We start from the raw sequence: 20142 nt of genomic DNA on the forward strand, positions 1-20142 counted from the left end.
ACGTGCTGTATGGATGTAACAGTGAGTGGCTAGACTACAGTAGGAATACCTGGCTAGCTCTTTTGGACCTGGAGGTGCCATTACCCTTCAAAGACTTCATTAAGACCCAAATGGACGCATCCTTCCTCAGTTGCTCCTCTATCCAGGGAGAGTCTCTCTAGTTTTGTGAACAAAGCAAGGCTCCTGTGATCACTTTCTACTTTCCCATGGAGGAGCCAGTGGAAGACTTTAGAACTAGAACTAATGGAAGACTTTAACATTACACTTTAGAACTAGAATTAATGGAAGACTTTAACATTACACTTTAGAACTAGAACTAATGGAAGACTTTAACATTACACTTTAGAACTAGAACTAATTGAAGACTTTAACATTACACTTTAGAACTAGAACTAATGGAAGACTTTAACATTACACTTTAGAACTTTAGAACTAATGGAAGACTTTAACATTACACTTTAGAACTTTAGAACTAATGGAAGACTTTAACATTACACTTTAGAACTAGAACTAATGTAAGACTTTAACATTACACTTTAGAACTAGAACTAATGGAAGGGTTTTAGAACTTAACTACTGTTTATGGTCACAGTAATGAATCATAGATGGATGTCTGCAAAGCTCCTTATGACTCATTCACTGCTGTACAGTTAAGTATATCTGAGTCATCCACTATGTGAATGGTCTATTAAACAGAGTGCATTTTAAGTAAGCAATTTTGTGTAGCGTGTAACCTACCATATTCTATCAACATACTGTCAATAATGTCTATACATCCCATCACACATACTGTAAGTTTGTTCAATACAGTGGCCAGACCAAGAATGGACAGTTTGGTTCGTCACATCCGGTGGAATATTCTAGCGGATTTGTCTGTGGGGCTTTAAAAGCAGGCGCGCTGAGAAGTAGACTGAGATGCTTTTGAGAGGTGAACCATTGAAACGTTATTAGGATGCGATAAACAGCCACTTTGAACACATGAAGAAGTAACTATTACAGAAGAGAGATTTATTTGCACTATTGCAGCATCATCTTTAGGTCATTCCAGGTAAGTAAGACTGTTTAAACTATCCTCATATCACAATACATAGGGTGCAGAAAACCGATTGTTGTCGCCCATATGCAATTATTATAAGCATTTCAGTCAACTCCATTTTAATGCCCATGATTTTGGGATGAGATGTTCGACAAGCAGGTGTCCACATACTTTTGGTCATGTAGTGTATACTGTATATTATATATATATATATACACTACCAGTCAAAGGTTTGGACACACCTACTCATTTTCTACATTGTAGAATAATAGTGAAGACATCAAAACTATGAAATAACACATATGGAATAATGTAGTAACCAAAAAAGTGTTAAACAAATCAAAATACACTGCTCAAAAAAATAAAGGGAACACTTAAACAACACATCCTAGATCTGAATGAATGAAATAATCTTATTAAATACTTTTTTCTTTACATAGTTGAATGTGCTGACAACAAAATCACACAAAAATTATCAATGGAAATCCAATTTATCAACCCATGGAGGTCTGGATTTGGAGTCACCCTCAAAATTAAAGTGGAAAACCACACTACAGGCTGATCCAACTTTGATGTAATGTCCTTAAAACAAGTCAAAATGAGGCTCAGTAGTGTGTGTGGCCTCCACGTGCCTGTATGACCTCCCTACAACGCCTGGGCATGCTCCTGATGAGGTGGCGGATGGTCTCCTGAGGGATCTCCTCCCAGACCTGGACTAAAGCATCCGCCAACTCCTGGACAGTCTGTGGTGCAACGTGGCGTTGGTGGATGGAGCGAGACATGATGTCCCAGATGTGCTCAATTGGATTCAGGTCTGGGGAACGGGCGGGCCAGTCCATAGGCTGTAAGCACAACCCCCACCTGTGGACGTTGGGCCCTCATACCACCCTCATGGAGTCTGTTTCTGACCGTTTGAGCAGACACATGCACATTTGTGGCCTGCTGGAGGTCATTTTGCAGGGCTCTGGCAGTGCTCCTCCTGCTCCTCCTTGCACAAAGGCGGAGGTAGCGGTCCTGCTGCTGGGTTGTTGCCCTCCTACGGCCTCCTCCACGTCTCCTGATGTACTGGCCTGTCTCCTGGTAGCGCCTCCATGCTCTGGACACTACGCTGACAGACACAGCAAACCTTCTTGCCACAGCTCGCATTGATGTGCCATCCTGGATGAGCTGCACTACCTAAGCCACTTGTGTGGGTTGTAGACTCCGTCTCATGCTACCACTAGAGTGAAAGCACCGCCAGCATTCAAAAGTGACCAAAACATCAGCCAGGAAGCATAGGAACTGAGAAGTGGTCTGTGGTCACCACCTGCAGAACCACTTCTTTATTGGGGGTGTCTTGCTAATTGCCTATAATTTCCACCTGTTGTCTATTCCATTTGCACAACAGCATGTGAAATGTATTGTCAATCAGTGTTGCTTCCTAAGTGGACAGTTTGATTTCACAGAAGTGTGATTGACTTGGAGTTACATTGTGTTGTTTAAGTGTTCCCTTTATTTTTTTGAGCAGTGTATATTTTATATTTGAGATTCTTCAAAGTAGCCACCCTTTGCCTTAATGACAGCTTTGCACACTCTTGGCATTCTCTCAACCAGCTTAAAGGAGTTCCCAAATATGCTAAGGACTTGTTGGCTGCTTTTCCTTCAATCTGCGGTCCGACTCATTACATTTTACATTTTAGTCATTTAGCAGATGCTCTTATCCAGAGCGACTTACAGTTAGTGAATGCATACATGTTTTTTTAAAATGTTTTTTTATACTGGCCCCCCGTGGGAAACGAACCCACATCCCTGCCGGCCAAACACTCCCCTATCTTGGACGACGCTGGACCAATTGTGCGCCGCCCATGGGTCTCCCGGTCGCGGCCGGCTGCGACAGAGCCTGGACTCGAACCAGGATCTCTAGTGGCACAGCTAGCACTGCGATGCAGACCAAACCATCTCAATTGGGTTGAGGTCGGGGGATTGTGGAGGCCAGGTCATCTGATGCAGCACTCCATCACTCCTGGAGGTGTGTTGGGTCATTGTCCTGTTGAAAAACAAATGATAGTCCCACTAAGCCCATACCAGATGGGATGGCGTATCACTGCAGAATGCTGTGGTAGCCATGCTGGTTAAGTGTGCCTTGAATTCTAAATAAATCACAGACAGTGTAACCAGCAAAGCACCCCCACACCATAACACCTCCTCCTCCATGCTTTACGGTGGGAAATACACATGCGGAGATCATCCGTTCACCCACACCGCGTCTCACAAAGACACGGCGGTTGGAACCAACAATCTCCAATTTGGACTCCAGACCAAAGGACACATTTCCACCGGTCTAATGTCCATTGCTCTTGTTTCTTAGCCCAAGCAGGTCTCTTCTCCTTATTGGTGTCCTTTAGTAGTGGTTTCTTTGCAGCAATTCCACCATGAAGGCCTGATTCACACAGTCTCCTCTGAACAGTTGATGTTGAGATGTGTCTGTTACTTGAACTCTGTGAAGCATTTATCTGGGCTGCAATTTCTGAGGCTGGTAACTCTCATGAACTTATCCTCTGCAGCAGAGGTAACTCTGGGTCTTCCATTCCTGTGGCAGTCCTCATGAGAGTAAGTTTCATCATAGCGCTTGATGGTTTTTGCGACTGCACTTCAATAAACTTTCAAAGTTCTTGAAATGTTCCGTATTGACTGACCTTCATGTCCTAAAGTAATGATGGACTGTCGTTTCTCTTTGCTTATTTGAGCTGTTCTTCCCATAATATGGACTTGGTCTTTTACCAAATAGGGCTCTCTTCTGTATATCCCCCTACCTTGTCACAACAAAACTGATTGGCTCAAACGCATTAAGAAATTCCACAAATGAACTTTTAAGTGGGCACACCTGTTAATTGAAATGCATTCCAGGTGACAACCTCATGAAGCTGGTTGAGAGAATGCCAAGAGTGTGCAAAGCTGTCATCAAGGCAAAGGGTGGCTATTTGGCAGCTTCAATATTTTGATTTGTTTAACACTTTTTTTTTGGTTACTACATGATTCCATATGTGTTATTTCATAGTTTTGATGTCTTTACTATTATTCTACAATGTAAAAAATAGTAAAAATTAAGAAAAAACCCTTGAATGAGTAGGTGTGTCCAAACTTTTGACTGGTAGTGTTAATATACAGTTGAAATCAGAAGTTTATTAAAACTTGTTTTTCAACCACTCCACAAATGTCTTGTTCTTGTTAACCAACTATAGTTTTGGCAAGTCGGTTAGGACATCAACTTTGTGCATGACACAAGTAATTTTTTCCAACAATTGTTTACAGACAGATTATTTCACTTATAATTCACTGTATCACAATTCCAGTGGGTCAGAAGTTTACATACACTAAGTTGACTGTGCCTTTAAACAGCTTGGAAAATTCCAGAAAATGATGTCATGGCTTTAGAAGCTTCTGATAGGCTAATTGACATCATCTGAGTCAATTGGAGGTGTACCTGTGGATGTATTTCAAGGCCTACCTTCAAACTCAGTGCCTCTAAGCTTGAACATCATGGGAAAATCAAAAGAAATCAGCCAAGACCTCAGAAAAAAGGTTGTAGACCTCCACAAGTCTGGTTCATCCTTGGGAGCAATTTCCAAACGCCTGAAGGTACCATGTTCATCTGTACAAACAATAGTATGCAAGTATAAACACCATGGGACCACGCAGCCGTCATACCGCTCAGGAAGAAGACGCGTTGTGTCTCCTAGAGAGGAAAATATTTTTGTGCGAAAAGTGTAAATCAATCCCAGAACAACAGCAAAGGACCTTGTGAAGATGCTGGAACAAAGAGGTACAAAAGTATCTATATCCACAGTAAAACGAGTCCTATATCGACATAACCTGAAAGGCCGCTCAGCAAGGAAGAAGCCACTGCTCCAAAATCGCCATAAAATAGCCAGACTACGGTTTGCAACTGCACATGGGGACAAAGATCAAACAATAACAAAAATAGAACTGTTTGGCCATAATGACCATCATTATGTTTGGATGAAAAAGGGGGGCTTGCAAGCCAAAGAACACCATCCCAACCGTGAAGCACGGGGGTGGCAGCATCATGCTGTGGGGGTGCTTTGCTGCAGGAAGTCACAAAATAGATGGCATCATGAGGAAGGAAAATTATGTGGATATATTGAAGCAACATCTCAAGACATCAGTCAGGAAGTTAAAGCTTGGTCGCAAATGGGTCTTCCAAATGGACAATGACCGCAAGCATACTTCCAAAGTTGTGGAAAAATGGCTTAAGGACAACAAAGTCAAGGTATTGGAGTGGCCATCACAAATGGGCAGAACTGAAAAAGCGTGTGCGAGCAAGGAGGCCTACAAACCTGACTCAGTTACACCAGCTCTGTCAGGAAGAATGGGCCAAAATTCACCCAACTTATTGTGGGAAGCTTGTGGAAGGCTACCCGAAACGTTTGACCCAAGTTAAACAATTTAAAGGCAATGCTACCAAATACTAATTGAGTGTCTGTAAACTTCTGACCCACTGGGAATGTGATGAAAGAAATAAAAGCTTAAATAAATCATTCTCTCTACTATTATTCTGACATTTCACATTCTTAAAATAAAGTGGTGATCCTAACTGACCTAAGACAGGGAATTTTTACCAGATTAAATGTCAGGAATTATGAAAAACTGAGTTTAAATGTATTTGGCTAAGGTGTATGTAAACTTCTGACTTCAAATGTATATATATATACACACTACCGTTCAAAAGTTTGGGGTCACTTAGAAATGTCCTTGTTTTCGAAAGAAAATCATTTTTTTTCTCCATTAAAATAACATCAAATTGATCAGAAATACAGTGTAGACATTGTTAATGTTGTAAATTGCTATTGTAGCTGGAAACGTCTGATTGTTAATGGAATATCTACATAGGCGTACAGAGGCCCATTATCAGCAACCATCAGTCCTGTGTTCCAATGGCACGTTGTGTTTGCTAATCCAAGTTTATCATTTTAAAAGGATAATTGATCATTAGAAAACCCTTTTGCAATTATGTTAGCACAGCTGAAAACTGTTGTGCTGATTAAAGAAGCAATAAAACTGGCCTTCTTGAGACTAGTTGAGTATCTGGAGCATCAGCAATTGTGGGTTCGATTACAGGCTCAAAATGGCCAGAAACAAATAACTTTCTTCTGACACTCGTCAGTCTATTATTGTTCTGAGAAATGAAGGCTATTCCATGTGAGACATTGCCAAGAAACTGAAGATCTCGTACAACGCTGTGTACTACTCCCTTCACAGAACAGCGCAAACTGGCTCTAACCAGAATATAAAGAGGAGTGGGATTGCCCAGTGCACAACTGAGCAAGAGGACAAATACATTAGTGTCTAGTTTGAGAAACAGACAGCTCACAGGTCCTCAACTGGCAGCTTCATTAAATAGTACCCGCAAAACACCAGTCTCAACGTCAACAGTGAAGAGGCGACTCCGGGATGCTGACTTTCTAGGCAGAGTTGCAAAGAAAAAGCCATAAAATATTAATATGGGCAGTCTGAGATATGGCTTTTTCTTTGCAACTCTGCCTAGAAGGTCAGCATCCCGGAGTCGCCTCTTCACTGCTGAAGTTGAGACAGTTTTCAGCTCTGCTGACATAATTGGAAAAGTGTTTTCTAATGATCAATTAGCCTTTTAAAATGATAAACATGGATTAGCAAACACAATGTGCCATTGGAATTTTTTTTTATTCCATTCTTTTACTTTTAGATTTGTGTGTATTGTTAGATATTACTGCACTGTTGGAGCTAGGAACACAAGCATTTCGCTACACCCACAATAACATCTGCTAAACATGTGTATGCGACCAATAAAATTTGATTTGATATGAAGCTAAAATATTACTAATATTGTGTGAAAATAGAGCAAGTACTGGATGTTGATTGCTGCTACAACTGCACTAAAACTAGGACAAATTAGAGGCCATTGGAAAACTATGCAGGCAATCCATGCATCTCAAACACAAAAACCTACATTCAAGAAAAATTGTTATGGTTTATGTATGAAACATTTATCAAAATACTGGACACCAATCAGTACAATCAAATGCCAAATCACACCTATCCTTTGTTTGAATTACAAGCGTACATTTTAGTCATCAATTGTTCACAATAAGTATGATACTGTATGCTCAATCATCACCACACGACAAGTACCACTCTGGTTTACCTTGTGTGCTCGTCTCATACGAGCAAAGAAAGCTTCCTTCTATAGAGTTGACAGGCAAACCAATAAATAAAGAAGCAATTAAACACTTTGTTGATGCTTAAATAACCATAATCTCATCAAGACCAATGAAAATGTAATCATGTGATGGTCTCTAAAAGAAGATGCATCAACAAACAAAGTACTGTGTACTATCTCAGAGACTGCTAAGGCTTTCTGGTGAGGTTCTAACCCTAGTAATAAATTGTGAATTCATGGAGTATACAACCAAACTCTGCCTCCACATTTGCCACTACGAGGACATTCACACTCAGTGTTCTCTATTATAACTCATTTAGCAAACCCATTTCACAGCAAGAGAAGATCAGCTCTTACTCAGAAAGTCAGGCTACTTAATTAAGAAGAATTTGAGAGAGAACATTGAGCATTTAGGTGCCAGAGAAGCAGGAATGTAAAGGTTTTCAGCACGAGAAGAAGCCGCTTTGCATCATAGAAAGCACCAGGAAGCTGGGATTGAGCTGAGGTCCACAGGAGTATGGAAAGTCTCTGCTGGCCAGTTGGCCAGATCATCATCTGTGACTCACCTTGTCCCCCTGGTAGACCCCAGGCAGCTGCCAGTAGTGGGGCTCCTGGCCCAGGTAGTCAAAGTTGCTATAGGAGAGCTGTGTGCCATCGGTGGATACTTCCACGGTGAAGCCGGTGGAGATACGGTTGGTGCGCTGCCGGTTGACCAAAGCAAAGCCCTGGAAGTTGCCAGGGACAAAGACGGACGACACCTGCAGGACACAGAGGAAGGAATGATCAACCAGTCTCACTCAGAGAGACAGGAAAAGCTTCAGAAAATGGAATCGTTTAATTCAGTTCAGAAGAGCTTTATTGGCAATTGGAGTGCTCTCAAAGTAGCTGTAAGTATCGGTTTGTGTGTTGAATTGCCAATTCTTGTATTGGTCATTGTCATGTCAAACTCAAAATAATCTGGGACCAGGGCCAGCCTACACTCAAAGTGCTCTCTTCATATATATTTTTTAATTTAACCTTTATTTAAGCCGGGAGTCATGCTGAGACCACGGTCTCTTTCGCAGATCACATCAATAAACAACAATTACACTATACATATCTATACTGAACAAAAATATAAATGCAACATGCAACTATTTCAAAGATTTTACTGAGTTACAGTTCATATGAAGAAATCAGTCAATTGAAATAAATAAATTAGGCCCTAATCTAGGGATTTCACATGACAGCGAATACAGATAGGCATCTGTTGGTCACAGATACCGTTAAAAAATGGGCCTTCTCAATGGGCCTCAGGATCTCATCACAGTATTTCTGTGCATTCAAATTGCTATCGATAAAATGCAATTGTGTTCATTGTCCGTAGCTTATGCCTGCCCATACCATAACCCCACCGCCACCATGGGGCACTCTGTTCACAACGTTGACATCAGCAAACCGCTCGCCCACACAACGCCATACACGTGGTCTGCGGTTGTGAGGCCGGTTGAACGTACTGCCAAATTCTCTAAAACGACGTTAAAGGCGGCTTATGGTAGAGAAATTAACATTAAATTCTCTGGCAACAGCTCTGGTGGACATTCCTGCAGTCAGCATGCCAATTGCACGCTCCCTCAAAACTTGAGACATCTGTGGCATTGTGTTGTGTGACAAAACTGCACATTTTAGAGTGGCCTTTTATTGTCCCCAGCACAAGGGGCACCTGTGTAATGATCATGCTATTTAATCAGCTTCTTGATATGCCACACCTGTCAGGTGTATGGATTATCTTGGCAAAGGAGAAATGCTCACTAACAGGGATGTAAACAAATTTGAGCACAACATTTGAGAGAAATAAGCTTTTTGTGCATTTGGAACATTTCTGTGATCTTTTATTTCAGCTCAAGTTCAGTGTACAGTATATACAAATCAATTACACAAAAAAATACTTTACTCATTTATTTTATTAAGGTAGTAGTTTCCTAGTTCTTGTTGCCTGGGTACCTGGTCTCTGTAGTTGGAGGAGCTGGAGCACTGCTGTGTGACGCCCATGCAGAAGCAGGACAGGCAGCCATCTTTGTTGTCTGTGCTGATGTGAAAGGTTCCCTGCTTACAGTTGGAGCAGGCAGGGCCCTCGACGTTCATCTGGAACACAATGATTTATAGTGTGAGAGGGGAACTAACCATAGAAATAGAACATTGACTTGAATGGGAATGCCATGCTAGTAATTCTATTTCTATGGGACAAACTATCTCACGGAAGTAACCCTCAGAAGTGGATAAGGATATTTAGATTTAGATTTAGAGAGTTTAATAGTCACATGTACAGGGCTGCAGATGTAATTACAGGGTACAGTGAAATTATGCAGGACAAAGTTAAATAAAACAATACAAATATAATAAAAATAGATAATAATAAAACAGAAATAATAATATATACATATTAACAACTGTGGCAATGATAAATGTCCATTGGGGTGGGAGCAGGGTAAATGTCCGTTGAGGAGGGAGCAGGTAGCTGGCTAGTGGTGGCTATTCAGCAGCCTGAGTCTGGGGGTAGAAATTTGGCCAGACTTACAGGTTTTGCCATGATGTTCCTATACTGCCCCCGTCTGAGTGATGGGTTGGGAGATGTCAATGCGGATGGTGGTTATTAGGAAATACTTACAGAAGCCTTGGTTTGCTTACCTTGCAGCGACACACACCATTTCCATTGCATCCTTCACTTCCTCTCTGGTCACAGTTGTAGCAGTTACCTGTAAACATGCCACAGCAGAGGTTTTCACTCTGTGTGCCTTCATTCTATCAAATACTATCATTTAAATTGTGTTGCTAACAGCTGCAGCCTGTTAGCACTGTGTAATAACACTCTTAACTGCCCCTGAGGGGATAAATAAAGCTATATTGAATTGAATAATCCATATACATACCGTTGAGGTCATTGTTGCCAACACTACACCTCTGGCCGAGCTGGGGGTTGCCTGTGTACCCAGCAGCACATCTGAAATGGAGAATGGTGAACATTTATACTTTAAAACAAACATTTCCAGTCAAAGAGGATACATTTTTCAAACCAAAGGAAGGAACAATGGGGGTAGGAAACTGGGCGAGCTGTGTGAGGAGATAGATACGTGATGAGACTTGTCCTCACAGCACACTCTTGGCCCAGAGTAGACACATTAAAAGACATTTCTGTGAAAAGACTATGGATACAAGCTATACAATAGAGTTGTCACATTATTAGCCAACATCCAGAATGTATTCATTGTGGATGTCCGTTGTCGACGCACTATTAATTACCCAAGTCCCCTGCATGTAAATAATCTGCATTGTTTTACCAAACAGACTCAGACTCACAGAATAAAACATGCTTAAATACAGCTTTGTTCCACCACTTGAAAATCCACTGACTTTTGAGTTTCCCAGATGCAAAAAGAGGATAAAAGATATGTATTGCCAATGTTGGCGTTAGACAAAGCACATCCAATGCTACAACTCTCAACGTGTCAGATGTTGAAACCATCTCTCCTCTAATAGGTTTCTAGATGATAAACCGGTGGCGGCTGCTGATTGGCTGATCTACCGGTAGTTTCTTTGAGAAGATATATAAAGCAATCTGTGCATTTGAACAACAGTATAAATACACCTATTTCACTTTGGCATGTAAAAAACCAAATGAGCACTGCTGCACATGCTGCCACTGTTTTGAATAGATTAGATTATACTATTTAGAACTAGCAGCCAGCTCACGAAGGAATGAGTGCACCAGGGAGAACGCAACAAGCATGCAGATACAATAAGTGAAAACACATGATCTAACTTGGGATTTCTAGCTAAAATAATGTCACAAAGCATGATGCGCTAGCCCGTTAACGTTCATTCTGAAATAACCTCATATTTCCTCATATTAGTTTAGAAAGACTTGAAATTGGCGTGGGAGCTAGCTATAGAGAGCTTGTTGCTTATCAAAGGTAGATAACTGGTTATTTGACCCCAAGAAATGACCAAACTATTTCTCAATGTTTCTCAAAATTACTGTAACTGGCTAATAATTTGATCATGCGTTGTGATTCACCCGGTTTTATGCTGTTTTAGTCCACACAACATGTCTCCCTGTCACCTACAGTAAAACCTGATGAACACTGTGGGGGGAAACAATAAAATTGGCCAGCCACAGTCATGCTTTTTTGTCCTACCAGATCCGCGATGAGAAGGTTCTAGCTTGTGTATCCCTCTGTCCTTTGACTCTTCTTGGATGTAAATGTCTGGTTTATCAGGTCCCAGGCTCCCATGACTGTTATGATTATTTATTTACAAGTTCATTGCTATTTGTTTTTTGGTTTAGCACCATCTGTACCTGACAGAGCAGATTTGTCTCACGTGCGGCAGAAATCCACCTGGCGCGAGAAACTCATTGGGAGGGAGACTAGAGCAGACCCAGAAGTTCTGACTCAGCGCACATTTGAGCATCCCAGGACAGTCCATTTGCTTTGTGCTGTTATAATTCATGCAATGAAATCCTGTGATTTCATTGGGGGCAGTTCTCCCTCATAGAAAACAGCTGGCAAAGCAATCTAAGCAATGTTCGCATGGCCTATGCGCCCGCGGAGCTGCTGGCAGTCACTGAGACCAGAGTAGTAAATAACTGAACAACTTGTTTTGAACAATATATTTTTGAAACAGGCAAATTTACATATTTACCACACATTTATGAGCATTTAAAACTATAATATAATATACTGTATATGTTCTTTAAAAATATATACACTGCTCAAAAAAATAAAGGGAACACTTAAACAACACAATGTAACTCCAAGTCAATCACACTTCTGTGAAATCAAACTGTCCACTTAGGAAGCAACACTGATTGACAATACATTTCACATGCTGTTGTGCAAATGGAATAGACAACAGGTGGAAATTATAGGCAATTAGCAAGACACCCCCAATAAAGGACTGATTTTGCATGTGGTGACCACAGACCACTTCTCAGTTCCTATGCTTCCTGGCTGATGTTTTGGTCACTTTTGAATGCTGGCGGTGCTTTCACTCTAGTGGTAGCATGAGACAGATTCTACAACCCACACAAGTGGCTCAGGTAGTGCAGCTCATCCAGGATGGCACATCAATGCGAGCTGTGGCAAGAAGGTTTGCTGTGTCTGTCAGCGTAGTGTCCAGAGCATGGAGGCGCTACCAGGAGACAGGCCAGTACATCAGGAGACGTGGAGGAGGCTGTAGAAGGGCAACAACCCAGCAGCAGGACTGCTACCTCCACCTTTGTGCAAGGAGGAGCAGGAGGAGCACTGCCAGAGCCCTGCAAAATGACCTCCAGCAGGCCACAAATGTGCATGTGTCTGCTCAAACGGTCAGAAACAGACTCCATGAGGGTGGTATGAGGGCCCGACGTCCACAGGTGGGGGTTGTGCTTACAGCCCAACACCGTGCAGGACGTTTGGCATTTGCCAGAGAACACCAAGAATGGCAAATTCGCCACTGGCGCCCTGTGCTCTTCACAGATGAAAGCAGGTTCACACTGAGCACGTGACAGACGTGACAGAGTCTAGAGACGCCGTGGAGAACGTTCTGCTGCCTGCAACATCCTCCAGCATGACCGGTTTGGCGGTGGGTCAGTCATGGTGTGGGGTGGCATTTCTTTGGGGGGCCGCACAGCCCTCCATGTGCTCGCCAGAGGTAGCCTGACTGCCATTAGGTACCGAGATGAGATCCTCAGACCCCTTGCGAGACCATATGCTGGTGCGGTTGGCCCTGGGTTCCTCCTAATGCAAGACAATGCTAGACCTCATGTGGCTGGAGTGTGTCAGCACTTCCTGCAAGAGGAAGGCATTGATGCTATGGACTGGCCCGCCCGTTCCCCAGACCTGAATCCAATTGAGCACATCTGGGACATCATGTCTCGCTCCATCCACCAACGCCACGTTGCACCACAGAATGTCCAGGAGTTGGTGGATGCTTTAGTCCAGGTCTGGGAGGAGATCCCTCAGGAGACCATCCGCCACCTCATCAGGAGCATGCCCAGGCGCTGTAGGGAGGTCATACAGGCACGTGGAGGCCACACACACTACTGAGCCTCATTTTGACTTGTTTTAAGGACATTACATCAAAGTTGGATCAGCCTGTAGTGTGGTTTTCCACTTTAATTTTGAGGGTGACTCCAAATCCAGACCTCCATGGGTTGATACATTTGATTTCCATTGATAATTTTTGTGTGATTTTGTTGTCAGCACATTCAACTATGTAAAGAAAAAAGTATTTAATAAGATTATTTCATTCATTCAGATCTAGGATGTGTTATTTTAGTGTTCCCTTTATTTTTTTGAGCAGTGTATATATTTTTGTTTGTTTTACCAATCACAAGCGGGGCGCCGCCCAAACACCCTACTGGGCGGGACGCTACTGTGATGAACTGAGGAACCCATTTGCGCAAGTTTGCATTAAAAGTAACATTTCCATTTTAAAAGGATGTGTCACCAAAGGAAACCTTGATACAGAGAGCAGAGCAGAGAAAATCAACAGGAGAAGTAAGAGACACAAAACTAAAGTTGACCTGCAGAAAGAGGCATCATATCTCATCATGATATGACACTGAGAAGCTGAGAAGAATTATGCCCAGTGCCTAAGCAAGCTGAGGCACTCTGGCCTTCCACCAAAGCTCTGTACAGCTGAAGAGCCCTGCAGGCCAAGAGGCCAGGCTACTCTGGGGGAGAGCTACCCTAGTTTATCCAGTTCTTACCTCGTCACTGGAAACTCCACAGTTGAAGAGCCAACCAACGCACAGCTTCAACGGGACTTAAATGCAATTACATTTTACATTTTTGTCATTTAGCAGACGCTCTTATCCAGAGCGACTTACAGGAGCAATTAGGGTTAAGTGCCTTGCTCAAGGGCACATCGACAGATTTTTCACCTAGTCGGCTCGGGGATTAGAACCAGCGACCTTTCGCAATAAACTCGCTTTGAAAATACCTGTCCAGTCTAGCTTTACAGTAAGACACTAAAAAGGTTTTTGGAAACTATCTGACCAATTCATGATGAAGCCAAATCTGGATATTGTTGACGTAAAGAAGGGATTGATATTTCACATTCTTCATGCTGCTATTTGTGTTATGCACAGTAAGGTTATAGTACATTGAAGAAGACACAAATTTGAAAAAAGTGTTCAAATTAAGTACAATCATAAGGCAGCAAGGGCATAATTAATGTTATAAAGTACATAATATCTCATATACATGGATTACATTTGCATACACAATCATATCATTACACATCCAATAATAATAGAAGATGGAATCGAAACATAGATTTACACCTGAACATAGCAACGGCCGATACCTCAGGCAAACTCACTTCAAATGCTTCACTTACAGCTGAGTACAGTGCTGTGTAGTGTGCATATACTTGCATGATTGTGTTACACCAATTCTTGGGAAGGTTATCGGAATTTTGCAACCCTAATCCTGCCTCGTGTGAGGCAACTCACCACTGAGTCTTAAACTGACCTGCAGTCAGATTTAATTAACAACATACTGACGTCAGCATCCTACAGCTGTGTTTCACTCTGTACAAGGTTGGAAAAACACGTGACGTGTGTGTGTTTCCATTCTGTCCGATGTTGCTTACGAGTTCTCTCAGCTGTTTGAGCAAAGGGAAGGGAAACATAGTCTTGTCTCAGCGTCGTTTTAATGATTGATGAAAGACCAGACAGAAAACTGGCCTTGTGGGTTTATCTAACATTGTTGGAACGGCTAGGAGTGGATGTTTGCGTTAGCATGCTGATGGGTACACACACACACACACACACACACACACACACACACACACACACACACACACACACAATTGCTTATACAAACGTGCTTATGCAAGTCTGAGGTCCTGAGTGCTCTGGAGCAGGTTTTTATCAAGGATCTCTCTGTACTTTGCTCAGTTCATCTTTCCCTCGATCCTGACTAGTCTCCCAGTCCCTGCCACCACCATGATGCTGCCACCATGTTTCACCGTAGGGATTGTGCCAGGTTTCCTCCAAACGTGACGCTTGGCATTCAGGCCAAAGAGTTCAATCTTGGTTTCATCAGACCAGAGAATCTTGTTTCTCATGGTCTCACCCTTTGAATATGGTAACTGCAGTGTTTCCCCTATATTCATGCCACCGCTGCAAAAAATATGATGTAATTAAAAAATATATATATGGATAGTCGTTAGCTCAATGAATGGAATGCAATGGGAACAGCTAGCATTTCATTGTGCTAACGCTAGTAGCAATGCACCCCCCACCCCCTGCTACCCTTGCCACCGCTGCTCAAAATAATCCTAGGGGAAACACTTAACTGTATATTTTTTCATGACAGGATTAGGCTATTGTGCAACTGATCAAATAGTCACAAAATACAGCTTTAAACACAGGAACAATGTTGCCTCTATTTGAAGAAGTTCATTTCCACTCATGCAGTCCTTTATCAAAAACATTCATTTTCCATTTTCCATAGATAAAAAATATATAATAAAAGCATAAATATCAGGACACACAGGTCACTTAAGATACATTTTGAAATTAGTTCAAGTTTAAAAAAATATAAATGTCTCTAATAATCAGGGATAATTTTGACAGGAATGGTCAGCCTTCCTAGAACAATGTGAAAAGAACCATCGGAACCATCTTGCTTCTGTTTCTTGTTCTTTTGGGAAGACTTTTCATCATTGCCTTGGAGTAGTTTGAGCAGGTCCAGAACATTAGACTGGTGCTGGGATTTCTTCCTCTGTGGGGATCTCTTGGAACTAGTAGTTTTTACTTTACTCTTCGTGGTTGACTTAGAACGCTTCAAAGAAGAGGTGGTTTTGGTTGGTGCCAACGTGGTGGTGAGAACTTTTTTAGAGTAACTTGTTTTGGCTTTTGACACTTCCTGGACTTTGTGAGACGGTGGGGCCAGCTGGTATGAGTCTGGAGCAGTGGTTTTCCCATAACCTTTGTTTGAGTGGGATGTTTCTCTTACAACTGTTTCTGTGATTTTAACATTGGGTTGAATCTTTGAATCAGGTGCAACTAATCTTGCTCCTTGCACGAGAAGCATCCTCTTCCTTTTTAGCAGCTTGATTATGTGACTTGGATGATGTAGGATTTTTTGACACCTGTGTTGGAGGCTTAAGTTTATGGGATGGTGGTGCCAGCTGATATTTAGTGGCAGCCAGGTCTTCTTTAGCTTGCCCTGGTTTTGATTGACTTGTCTGTGTTGAGCGCTTATTAGCTGTCACAGGAATCTTCTTGGCCATCGTAGTCTCTGTTTCAGGCTTTGTTGCAGTACTTGGCCTAGTGCTAGGCTTTGTTGTACTATGTGGTCTAGTGCTAGTCCTGGGTTTACTTACGGTAGTATTTTGTCTTGTGATGGACTGTGAAATAACATGACTTTTTGTGGTTCTAGTTAATAATGGTTTAGGTTTAGGTTTTGTAGTTTGTCTGTCTTTGAATGTTTGGGAAGTGGACTTTGTGTTGACAGTTGGTTTGTGCTTTTTATTCCTCTGAGGGGTTGTTGGGGCTTTCTTAGCAGGGAGATGGGACATTGGTAAACTTTTGGGGACTGTGGCTCTAGTTTGTGACCTGGTGATTGTTGATTGAATCCTGACAGTGGGTCGCAGTGTTGTCGTGGTTGTTCATTGAGAAGTCCTGACGATGGGTCGAGTTGTAGTAACCCCTGGCACTAAGACTGTAGAGATTGGTGGCAGTGCCTTTGCCTCTTTAGCAGACTGTGAGGTGTGTCTGACGCGTTTCACCTTGTTCATCTCCTGAGCTAGGGCAGTAAACCCATCTATCACGATCTCCAGACGACCCTCCAGCCTTCTCAGCCGAGTTTCCATGTCTGTGTAGCTACTTTCCAGCTCTTTCTTCTCCAGGGCAGACTGTGACTGCAGGGCCAGGAGTGTCTCCAGCTGGGTGCTGAGCTTGCTCTGCTGGCCCCTCATGGCCTGGATGCCCTCCTTGATGTCCAGGATTTTGCTCTCCAGCATGCTGAGGTGCTGGTTGAAGCGGTTCATGTGGAGCCTCATTAGGAACTGGAAGCTGTGCTCTCTAACCTCAGGGCTGGGTGTGTTCAGTGATGGGACCCTGGGTGCAGTCCTATTCAGGTGGACTCAAACCATGTCGGCTACGGGGGTAGTTGTGGTTGGACGAGTAGTGGTGGTAGGGCGAGTGGTTGAGCGAGTCGTAGCAGGTGGGCGAGTAGGGATGGTAGGGTGAGTAGGGATGGTAGGGCGAGTGGGGATGGTAGGGCGAGTGGGGATGGTAGGGCGAGTGGGGATGGTAGGGCGAGTGGGGATGGTAGGGCGAGTGGGGATGGTAGGGTGGCTGGTAGTGGACAGTAGGCTCTGTGTGGGAATGTATGGTCTTGGGCTATAATCTGTGTCTTCTTCTTCTTCTTCCTCCTCTGGCTGTGTGATGCCACTATAGTCTGTGTCTTCCTCCTCCTCCTTGGCTGGCTCTGGGTTGTAGTCTGTGTCCTCCTCCTCCTCCTCCTCCTTGGCTGGCTCTGGGTTGTAGTCTGTGTCCTCCAACTCCTCCTCCTCCTTGGCTGGCTCTGGGCTGTAGTCTGTGTCTTCCTCCTCCTCCTCCTCCTCCTCCTTGGCTGGCTCTGGGCTGTAGTCTGTGTCCTCCTCTTCCTCCTCCTCCTTGGCTGGCTCTGGGCTGTAGTCTGTGTCTTCCTCCTCCTCCTCCTCCTCCTCCTCCTTGGCTGGCTCTGGGCTGTAGTCTGTGTCCTCCTCCTCCTCCTCCTCCTTGGCTGGCTCTGGGCTGTAGTCTGTGTCTTCCTCCTCCTCCTCCTCCTCCTCCTCCTTGGCTGGCTCTGGGCTGTAGTCTGTGTCCTCCTCCTCCTCCTCCTCCTTGGCTGGCTCTGGGCTGTAGTCTGTGTCTTCCTCCTCCTCCTCCTCCTTGGCTGGCTCTGGGCTGTAGTCTGTGTCCTCCTCCTCCTCCTTGGCTGGCTCTGGGCTGTAGTCTGTGTCCTCCTCCTCCTCCTCCTCCTTGGCTGGCTCTGGGCTGTAGTCTGTGTCTTCCTCCTCCTCCTCCTCCTCCTCATCATCATAATCCTCCTCCCCCTCATCCTCTTCTCCACTGCCCTCTGGCACCACATGTTTCTCCAGGCTAAAGTTGAACACTGCCTCATCACACCCCGGCGGGAGGAAGCCCTCATTGTCCTCTTGCAGGTACGGGTCCACACAACTTTCTTGTTTTCTTAATGATCAAAACATTCAAATCAGACATAGGGCAGGCATGGAGGCTCAACTTATCAAAACATACCGATGTTTATTTACCCAGTCACCGCATCATCATCTTTGCACCTCGAGTAGCAAAGATTCGTCAAACAGATGTGACATTCGAAATGCCACCTCTAGATTTATGCCTCAGAGAGAGAATATGTTTACATAGCCCGGGCATAAACACGGACAGCATTAGCCCACAGCTTCTAAACCTTTCAGAAAGCAGTAAAGCACAGCTGGAGCAGAAAACGGTACACTGAAAAGGTTCTGGCAAAGCTGAATCAAAGGAGAGAACTGAAGCTGAAGCAAAGGAGATCACTAAAGCTGAAGCAAAGGAGAGAACTGAAGCTGAAGCAGAGGAGAGAAAGCAAAAACCATGTGACATGAGGTTTCCTCAGGATACAACTACAAGTCCAAACACTCCTAACGAAAAACTTGGTTTCACCACTTATTGGCTTTTACGACTTTTACGACAACAAATGTACAATCACACCTTAGCATATCACGTATAATCCCATGGTAAACATTTTTTAACAAAAATGCCCATTGATAAATACAATGTTCGTTAGCCAAGCTCAATAATCCACTACACATATTGACCTGTCAAATAGCATAAAAAGCACTGCTACTGCAGAGACCAAACCCTACACACAAAAACCTTTACTAACTAACTGGAATGGGTGGCATTGATTTGAGCTTTGCTTCCACCATACCACTCCACTAACACATACCAATCAATCATGACTGGTTGGAAAGACTGGTTGAAAGAGGGATGCAATGGACAGACATGCTACTATACCCCTTTTGTAAATGAAATAAGTGGGTGCCAGTGCCAGACCTGTCACCTCTGCTTTGCTGCGCTCCGGCCAGCCCAGCACCCCCCAAACCACTGACCACTTAACAGCTTGACTGTAAGGATGGAGGGGATAGAGAGAGAAAGAGATGAATATGAAGAGAATCGTACCTTTCGCAGCGCCGGCCAGTGAAGCCTGGGGGACAGTTATCACAAGTGGGCTGACCATCCGCGTCCTTGTAGCAAGACTGAGAATACCTGCATGAAGACAGAGTCTTCTATCAGAGACAGTGTAGCCTACAGCCCGTATAATATTAATGGGGTTACCTTTGAGAAAATAGCGTAACTGTATGACCAGTCACTGACAGATCGGCTATCTTTACAAAGAGCAGGTTGACCCCACATAATTAAATAGTATCTCTATGAGGTTGACCAGCAGGTGAATGGATACGTTTATCAGTAGAATAAAGATCTTCATAAGAGGATAAGTCTGGAGCTAGAGTTCCAGAGCCATTGATCCATGTAAAGGTGTAGTTCTGTGCAGCTGTAGAGTCCATGAGGAGTGAACTCACTGGTTGCTGGTGGAAGTGCCAGGGCAGGGGCAGGGCTGACAGGCCTGGGGGCCGTCCGTCACAGGGTTGCCGTAGAAACCTGGCAAACAGCGCTCGCACCTTGGGCCGGCCGTGTTGTGAAGGCATTGCTAGAAAAAGGAGACACACGAGAAGGGAGAGAGTGGTGGATCCATCCATGGAACAGTGAAATCCTATTATGAGCTAATGTGTGTTCTGAATCTGTTTCCACATGTTGCGATTTGCCAAGAAACCATTAGCGGATTCCATAGCAGACTTGAAAGCCAGATGCAGCTGTAGTACTGTACTA

The 20142-nt window shown here is 43.6% G+C and overlaps 1 protein-coding gene across 1 annotated transcript in view; it reads right to left on the reverse strand.

Annotated features, from left to right (window-relative positions):
- Positions 1-20142, reverse strand: part of hspg2 (heparan sulfate proteoglycan 2) — a 188450-nt gene that overhangs the window by 46214 nt on the left and 122094 nt on the right. The window contains exons 28-33 of the mRNA XM_084184593.1: positions 19836-19963; positions 19435-19521; positions 10142-10212; positions 9900-9967; positions 9216-9356; positions 7799-7990 (exon numbers count right to left, since the gene is read on the reverse strand). Of these exons, the coding sequence (XP_084040719.1) occupies positions 7799-7990; positions 9216-9356; positions 9900-9967; positions 10142-10212; positions 19435-19521; positions 19836-19963 (687 nt within the window). The remainder of the gene's footprint in view (positions 1-7798; positions 7991-9215; positions 9357-9899; positions 9968-10141; positions 10213-19434; positions 19522-19835; positions 19964-20142) is intronic.

The sequence above is a fragment of the Coregonus lavaretus genome (genome assembly GCF_964263955.1).
Source record: "Coregonus lavaretus genome assembly, chromosome: 20".
Taxonomy (NCBI): Eukaryota; Metazoa; Chordata; class Actinopteri; order Salmoniformes; family Salmonidae; genus Coregonus; species Coregonus lavaretus.